Source organism: Cottoperca gobio, chromosome 23 (assembly GCF_900634415.1).
Source record: "Cottoperca gobio chromosome 23, fCotGob3.1, whole genome shotgun sequence".
In the NCBI taxonomy this organism is placed as follows: Eukaryota; Metazoa; Chordata; class Actinopteri; order Perciformes; family Bovichtidae; genus Cottoperca; species Cottoperca gobio.
In genome coordinates, this window is record NC_041377.1 from 6,968,837 (window position 1) to 6,978,277 (window position 9,441).

The following is a 9,441-nucleotide window of genomic DNA, read 5'->3' on the forward strand; positions in this document are numbered from 1 at the left end:
ATTTGTACATGTCAATTATAATGCTGCATTTGATGCTTCAAAGCATTTCTCAGTGCTATAAATCAGGGTGAATGTTCTTTGAACTTTGGACCCTGGATGTCATTAATATAATAATAATAATAATAATAATAATAATAATCATAATAATAATAATAATAATAATAATAATAATAATAATAATAAACTTTATTTGTATAGCACCTTTCATACATTTCATTGCATGCTTCACAGCAAAAACATAAAAATAAGTACAAAATTAGACAGAATAAGAGCATTTACAGTACAATAATCACAGTGTTGATGTAAGTGAGTGTGAAAAAACATTAAAAATAGTATAAAATAGCATTTGGAAGTAGCAACAATGAGTTTAAAGTGGCATAGAGTAGCAGCATTAAAGATTGTATAAAATATCACCATTAAAAGGCTAAAGTAAAAAGATATGTCTTCAGTTTACTTTTGAAGATATTGAGTGAGCTTGCCTCCCTAATGTCTGCAGGTAAAGTGTTAAAGTGTAAAGCTTTGGTGCATAATTGCAAAAGGCTGCATTTTCTTTTGGATGGATATATATATATATATATATATATATATATATATATATATATATATATAGTTTAGTTTATTAGAGAGTTGGCAGTATAACTTGATCCGGTTATATCCAATCATGGAGACCCATTCACTGCAGTGAAGGCTGCCCACTGTGGATGTACAGCTTTAAGAGAACTGAATACTATGTTCTATTCATTGGATCCATTCACTGTATACGTTTTTCAGGCTACCTTTCTTCCCTGGCAGAGATGGCTGACTTCCTGCTGACTCCCTGCACACACGATTGGCATGAAAGCATTTACTGATTTGGCTCTATGAAAGATTTGAGTTTTTATTGGAATTCATGACCCAAATTGTAGATTGTTTGTGGCACGTAGTTACTCTTTTATTTATTTTTTTTACAGCCGTTCCTTTGTCTTTATCTTCGTTTATAGCTGTATTTTGGATAATATATCTTACATACATGGTTCAGGGCTGGATATGTATTATATGCGCCCATAGAGCATATGTACCTGTAACCTGTCTTATCCCCGGCAGAGACACTCCCACTTCTCCACCAGCAGCCGGCCCCCTAACCACGCCCCCAATACCGCAGCATCATCTGCGGAGAAGGTGATTGGTTGCAAACTGCTGTCCCTCCAGGATGTATGATCTTTGTGATAAATACATCTGTACTCTACAAACTCTTTGCACATTCCTCTGACTATTTTGCACATTTATACTACCACTATTGCACAGCTCCTCCACTTTTAATTAAGATATACTGTACATATTTTTAATAATATTTCTGTATTTCTGCCTCCTACTGTGTTTATGTATGCACCATTACTCACCAAAGCAAATTCCTTGTATGTGAAAACCTGCTTGGCAATAAACCAGATTCTGATTCTGATTCTGATGTAAAAACTATTACTAACCTTCCCCAAACATCTGAAACACAGTTGCAGATACCCTTGCTATTTTCAGAGTTCAGTATGGTCAAATTTAGTTGTTGATGAGGTGTGTTTGTGTTCATCCTGACATCTCAAACCATAAACTAACCCCTCCACCTGTATACGCCCTTTAGAGCCCATGAAAATTGTCTGTTTGTGACTGTGTCATTATGTTCCAGTTCAACAAAAAACAACCAATTACTGGCATTGTGGCTTCAACCATTATTTCGCTGTCTGTCTATCCAGTTGATATGATTCCTCTATTTTGTGGTTAAGGCTGAACAAATTACCTCCAACCTATCATCAATACAGTCTTATCTGAGCCGTTCCTCCTGCCTGGGTGCTGGTCTGATTTCTTATTTTCTCACTGCCCTTGGGCCACAGAGTTGTGAATAGGGTCAAATGAAACCCAATTGGACAAGTTAATCACACAATATCTGCGGTTTATCCCACAGGTTGCAGTGAAAATGCTCGCACTTATCAATTCTGTCACTTGGGGTCACCTTCTAAACCCTGATTATATGCTGCCAAATTCATTGCGCCCCACTGTACCTATGCAATTCCATGCACTCAGCATTCTGCTGTCATTGATTGGCTGCATGTAACAGTGCTAAAAGTAATGTGGACATTGCTGCTGATCAATAAAAAAATGTATGTGTCTAGAACCTAGGAGGCATTCTGTAATGAAATCAATAGCTGTGCTTGGCTTCTGGCATTAAGATCATTGGCCAGGCTGTTATTTAGTCATTGTTGTCCTACACCAGCAGCATAACCTGGCTACCATAAGAAATCAATGGCAGCATATCGCAGCCAGCATCCCAATTACTGGCAGGGCTGGCGAGGAATCAATGCAGCTTTTTGCCATTACTACTCCTTGAGGGAAATCACAGGACATTATTTTTCTTGGGGAATCTGCTGCACAAAGGATGACGCCTGGCTGCTGATATTTAAGATCCATCTGAGGCGCTTAGCCCTCCATTTCATTTGGGCGGGGCTCAGATTGGATCCTACAGCAGAGTGTAAGTAAAGCAAGGGAGGAAAAACTCTTTTTTTTTTTTTTTGCCATGATATGTGATCATAATGTATTGATCCCTGGCAGCCCCTGTCAAGAAACATAATCAATTTCAAATAGTAAACTGGTTACTGCAGAGAAATTAAATGTTACTGCCTGAAATCTTTATGTCTCTTCAACTGACAAACACATGCTTTGCAGTCAGGCATTGTGAGCCATACGTTTTATTTGAATGCGTATGCAGAAAACTTAATTTGAGACAGATTAATAGTAATATTCTTTTTTATAAATAAAAATGTATTTGAAACTTTAATTAATAATAATAATGATAATGATAAAAAGCTAATGATCAGCAGTAAATCTGCCCTAATAATTCACACTGAGCCTACTGTGCAATGAACTGAATCGCGTTTTTGCATCTTTAAAAACAGGCCTAGGAGAAATTAAATAACCTATGGTTATACTCATTGTACTGTGATAACTGTTTTACTGAGTATGTGTTAAGCTCCTTTATCCTAATGTGTTTGATGTATCGCTCGTTTTATTGTGACTCTTCTCTTTCTTTCCTTCGGATAGTTGTCTGCTTGGTAGTGAAAGTTCTGTCCTCCGTCAGGAGACAGGATGCATTCAGGCACAGTATTGAGTGTACAGTAGGTCACCTGCATTTTGGCAGCGCTAAGAGCACAACACACAAAGGGAAAATAGACTTGAAGCGTAAAAAATAAATGCTTTGGGTTGCACATATAGGGTGAGTGAAACACAAGCCTCTGTAGACAGCTGTATTGATTATTACAGAATCTGTTCTGTCATATGCACGTTAGACAGACAACTGAAAAACACAGCTGAAGCAACTCCTATACAGACAAGCCTTTGCAGCAGGCGAAGTGAGAGGAATTGAGAAAACTAACATCATCTGTGAACGTGTCACCTGTCATTAGTATCATGCCTCCACATGTATCAGCATGTCAAATCATGGAAAACATGCCTTGGGCCAAATAGACACATTATCAACATTCTGTTTTTCTTAGGCAGGCATTGCTCTCTCACAACTCCACATAACAGACTGTGACTCCCCTCCCAAGCTGGTATACACCCTCCCAGCAAAGTGAATGCACTGGGCTTACTGGGATTTGACAGGGAGAGGAGCTGGTGAACGGTGAGAAATAACAAGCTTGGTCTCTTTATCAGGTGTTTTGCACACTTTTCAAAGCGCCTCATGCTGGTAAGACATGGCTCTTTGTTTAAACTCAGACTGAGTGTTTCAAGCATCTGGCTCTCAAAAAACACCAACATGACACACTTTTGATTAAAGGGAAATGACAGCATTGTTTGAGACAAAAGTGATCTTGACTTTACCCAGCTGAAATGTAGCCACAGTCCGGAGACAGGAGTTCGCTGAGCTTTTGATGGAACGTTGAAGAACAGAGAGGAGAGAGGTTGACTGCTTTAAATACAGCAGTGGTATCCACCGAGGGGGGGGGAATTAATTTTCGTGAGTATAAATGTTTCTCCTGATATCTTTCCAAACTTTTTGGCATGAAATAGCCGTGATCAATTAGTTACAAAGTGTGTTTTATTATGATGATGTTGTCTTATACTTGAAGGTGGATGGATTGGAGTTCCAAGTCTACTGTTAATACACTTTACGTTACTATAATAAACCTACAGTATATGCAGCATTCAGAAACTTTGATACACTATACGGGCAGATATCATTACAAATTGGTCTTAAGAATGATTGGAAAGATTCCCACCTTTATGACCTGTGAGCGTTCTCTTCATCTGCAGAGCTGGCCATGGGGTAAAAACACAACATCATTGACAATACACATTAATCCCACAGATTTGTGGACCACGGTTTTGAAGCCTTGAGTTTGACACTTTGGTTGTCGCCATCTTGTTTTTTGGGAACCAGCAGTGACACGAGAGGGTGGCGCAAAGTACTTAACCACCATTTGATTTTAGGCGACTAAAATGTTATAATTAACTTTCATGAACTGAAAACACACTGTGAAAGGGTAAAACGTCTGAAACGAAAACACAGAGAGAAGTAGAAGAAGTAGGGTCATTTTCAACCAGACTTGTTTTTGCAACCTGCTGCTGAGAATGAATGGAAGTCCATTAAAATTGTGTTCAATTACCTTAAACTTCTGTTGACATGAGAACTCCATGTAATACGGAATACAAACCATTTTTGTGCCTTTAATGATAGTACAGCATGAGATTATGAAAGGGCTACGGGTTGGATTTGAATGGCTTTAAACCGAACTGCTGCGGGCAAGGACTCAGCCTTTGCATAGGGGTAGCCCACTCTACCAGGTGAGCTACCAGGGTGCCCACAATGCCTTATTATTAAGTACAAAGTTGGATGTATCGGAGCTTTCTGAGTCATAATTGGGACGTGGAGTTTGAGTTGGTGCTATTTACAAGTTGGAACCTAATTGCCGTGACCTAAAAAGTTCAAAGCTAGCCTAAGAGTAAACATTTCTATGCCTGTAAAAGCTTTGAGTAACTTTCAGCTTTAGCGAAGGCTGTAAAATCAGGAGTACAGCGATGTCTACCTAAAACGCCCTTCTTTAATCATTGAATCAAACAAACTAGCAGACTTAAAAAAAAGTTATGTATTAGTGCTGCATCAAGATGTTCCCCTTTGGTGTTGGTCCCAAGACAGTCGGCACTAAAACGTATTATTTCCTATCATTAAATACAAGAAGTGTAAATTATAATTTCCCCTTGATCTACTGTGGCCTGAATTGTACCTCATTTGTACATCGCTTTGGACAAAAGTTTCAAATTTATATATTTATTTGTACGTGTAATAGTTACTTGTAAAAATAATCTTCTACATAAACTGACCTGACACTGAGCTCCTCAATGCCGACACATATCTCACATAGAAAGCCTGTAAGAGTGCACTCCCTGATTCTTGCAACATTTGCTCCCAATTCACTCTTGGGGTTTTCGAAACTGAGCTTTGAATGGTTTCGAGCGCTGCGGCAAAATCCTCTCTCAGATGAGGGTAAAAACCGACATCTGCAGTCAGTCTAAATTGGTCCTTGGTCAAGTCAAGTCAAACTGTATTATCCCACCAGGGTACATTTAGTTGTAGACAGGTATACAACGACATTCATCATAAAAAACAAACAAAAACATAATCATATAATGCAACAATCTAAACACATTACAGGGACAAACAGGACAAATGCGAGATCACTTTAAATTAAGACTTGACAAGGGTTGAATGAGGATCTGATGCGTTCTACTGGCCATGGTCATTTCATTTAAATGTATTGATGTCTAAATTATATTTTACTGACTACATGGCCAGTTTAATGTATGAAGGTTTAGGTATAGTCATATAGCATGCAGAGTAATAAACTATAGCATGCAGAGCAATAACATATGACCTTGTGATGTAAAATATGATGTGGCACAGGTCAGACTTTCACTGAGGCAGAGTGCAGCCTGGTGCATGGTGCATAAAACCTGCTACTTCATTTACAGTTATATAACCTACTTCAATATAATCCAAAATGGGACATTTTAAATTAGTGGAATTAAAAATGCATTGAACGCACTCCTCATATGCACAAGTTTGGTCACACACCTGATCCCTACTCTCTTTTGAATAATTCACATCATTCAAAGTCCTCAGGAAGAGCAAAGGTTCAAATTTATTTTTAAATAAATGTATAAATAGCACTCCTCAAATACTGAACTAATTATATATTTTGGCATTGGAAGAGCATGTAAAAAAAACATTGCAAACTAAAATATGTAGCAGATGTAGTGGGATAATAACTACTTGTACTTAAGTCATAATGAAAAAATATTGCTGACATATTCAAGTGCCTATATGTGGATTAAGGCAAAAATTCGTTTGGGGCTACCGTCTATTCCTTCCCCACCTCCATAGTGTCAAAAGTCATCTTGAAACGAGCAAGCGTTGAGCAGTTGAGCGCGCGCAGGAAGGGCCGTGCTCTCGTTCACAGCCCCGTGCGCGCGGGATCGCATTTGTGCACGCGGAGCTGAATTGCTCCCTCGCGACATTGGTCATTGCGCAATATTCCCAAATCCAGGAAGTTGTGTTTTGTGCTGCAGTTAAAACATCGCCACACACACGTCGTTGAGTTTCTGGGGGATGGGTCAGTTTGTCCTTATTTAACCGACCAAGACTTCACAAGCTTCACTTCTGCAGAGCCACCACAGCACGTAAGTAGAGCTGTCGAATTATATTATATGTCGAAGTATAGTGCATATTTTCGACAATATTATGTGTAATAATCATTCCTATATGTGTGGCTTCTCCAGAGTGTCAGACAAAACTTGATTTAACAAACTGACATGTGTTTGTTATGTGTTTGCAGCAGGGGTGTGTCTGCTTTTTTCACTTGTTGATCTGTTTAAACATGCAGTGCATTTAGAATCGTACACACACATTGTATTCTCCACTCTATAGGTATGAGACACAAGTAATCTCTGATCACATTTCTAGAATAATACAAATAATACACTTTTGTCGACGTTTTGAAGGCTTTTTTTGGCAGCAGGAATGACTTCTCATCTATGTTGTTTTGTTTAGGTTATTTCTTATCTTTGCTGAAACAAATGTTGAACTAAATCTTGTCTCTTCCTCATTGTGATTCAGGTCTAAACTATCAGAGATGGAAACGCTGATGGAAAATGAGGTATTTAGGGCTTTCACCACCTATGCAGCTATTGTCATTCTGAAGATGTTGCTGATGGCGCCACTGACTGCATACTACCGCATAACCAGAGGGGTAGGTAACAACAGTAGTGACATCTACTTCTGTTTTTAAAAAAAAGAAGATATTCCTGTTTTACATTAGTCTTGATGATTTTGAATATGGGTCCCAGGATGTGTTAAGCCTCCTTACTTCAAAGCCTGTAACAATGGTGTTGGTTTTCATCCTGGTCTTTTGAGATGCAGGAAATGAAGAACTCCAATGTCAAACTGGAAGTAAGCCTTCAGAGCTTTCTGCCAGAAATCTTCTTAGGCTTAGGTAACTTCCTGGTTAGGGTTAGGAAAAGATCAAGGTTTAGGTTAAAATAGACCCTTTTTATGGCAGAAAGCCCACAAGGCTAACTTCTCTCATGTGGGCCCTAACTGCCCCTAGAACCAGATTTGTTTTTTAACTTTAAAATGGAATCACTTAAATGTTTTATTTGCATTACATTATAATATGGAACCTTTTCTGCTTTGAGTCAATGCATGTATTATCTCTCTCATTTAGGCTTTCTCAAATGATGAAGATGTGGCCATGAAGGCTACAGAGGAGAGGAAGAAGCTGCTGAGAACCCATCCAGATGTAGAGCGAGTTCGAAGGTGAGATGATCAATCCCTTACACCTGAAGTTATGATTTGATACACACTGGTATTTCATCAGGAAATGGAATACACAAAACAGATCATTAGACGGATTCATAAATATGCAACACTCGTATCTGAAAGAGTGATTGATGCAGTCAAGAGAATGTTTTTAGACCTAAACACGGGGTCACATTCTAGAAAAGGCTGAGGAATCATGGGAAGCTAAATAATAAGATAATAAAAGGATAAGAATAGTAAATAATACTGAGTGAGAATGCGGCATAGTGCCTCTCACCCAGTGTGTGCATTATAAGGATTATATTAGCATTGTATAATCACTAATCATCATCAGGAAGATTACAAATTGTCTCCTATAGACAATACGTTGAATTGTAAATCTATGTGCTTCTTTTGTTCTCCAGGTGTCACCAGAATGACATCGAGAACGTTATTCCCTTCGTGGGGCTCGCCCTGCTTTACACTCTGACTGGACCCGAGCTTTCCACTGCTCTGCTTCACTTCCGCATCTTCGCCGGCTCTCGGATCTGCCACACCATCTCCTACGTCTGCGCTCTGCCTCAGCCCTGCAGGGGACTGTCCTGGATGGTGGGCATTCTGACCACCTTCTCCATGGCTTACAGGGTGCTTAGCACAGTTCTCTTAATCTAGAAACAATACGGGACCAGTAGACTTCTTCTATACACGCTCACATTCCCACATTAACCTGAATCTTGTTTTTTGCTTTTATTCTTGCTCCAGCTATGTATGAGTTTGATGATTAAACATCTTTTTATTAGCATTCCCTGGAGCTATTGTCATGGATAGAACATGTATTGTGTCTAAATAAACTTTTCTATCAACTTTGTCTCTAAGTAATTTCTTCTGAAGGCGTTGCAACACGTATTAAAACTCAACGGAGAAGGTCATTCATATAAAATACATTTTAAAACCTAACAGTATGTCTTATACAATATTCAATTCATGTAACTTCAAATCTAGCCAACAAGTATGTCCATATTGGCTTTATAATGGTTAAGTAGCAGTGTATGATATAGCTGAGGTTAAATTGTTACTCTATTGGCAGTAACACGAACAGTAAGTGTTATTATAGGTCAGGGCTACTTCCCCAGATAACAGCTCCAGGATAAACGCCGATCATTACGATCTTTGGACTCGTTTTTTGCTGGTCACGGTGACTGTGCAAAAAAAAAAAAAAAGGGAGATGTGTGTGGATACTATAAACTCTGAACTGCGCATCTCCCTTTCGTTAACTATTTTGCTGTTTGTCGGACCGCAATGACGAATGAAAATGTCTCTACTCGTGCACTTTAGCTTCCTCTACTTTGTGGCACTGGTCCCTGCTTAAAGATCTATGGGGGAATGTCTGGCTGCGGCAAAACCTTTCAGTTGGTCCTTATCTGCAAAAACATATTTAGGAATATACATTATGTGAGCATAAGATAAACTACAGCTTTTAGCATTTAAAAAAAAACTAGATTGGACACAGGACACATCAGTTTATATTGTACCTTTTTAGTATAGCATATTTTTAAACAAATTTACAACAAACCAGTGAAATGCACTGACGTGATTTTGTCTAGGGGTGTCGTCAAGCTTTT

General features: G+C 38.7%; 1 protein-coding gene across 1 annotated transcript; it reads left to right on the top strand.

Annotated features, from left to right (window-relative positions):
• The first annotated feature begins 6,546 nt into the window (after positions 1-6,546).
• Positions 6,547-8,687, top strand: mgst1.2 (microsomal glutathione S-transferase 1.2). The gene is made up of 4 exons (XM_029462497.1): positions 6,547-6,702; positions 7,139-7,271; positions 7,746-7,837; positions 8,245-8,687. Exons 2-4 carry the CDS (start codon positions 7,155-7,157, stop codon positions 8,489-8,491), a joined length of 456 nt encoding a protein of 151 aa, XP_029318357.1. The 5' UTR covers positions 6,547-6,702; positions 7,139-7,154; the 3' UTR covers positions 8,492-8,687.
• The last annotated feature ends 754 nt before the right edge of the window (positions 8,688-9,441 follow it).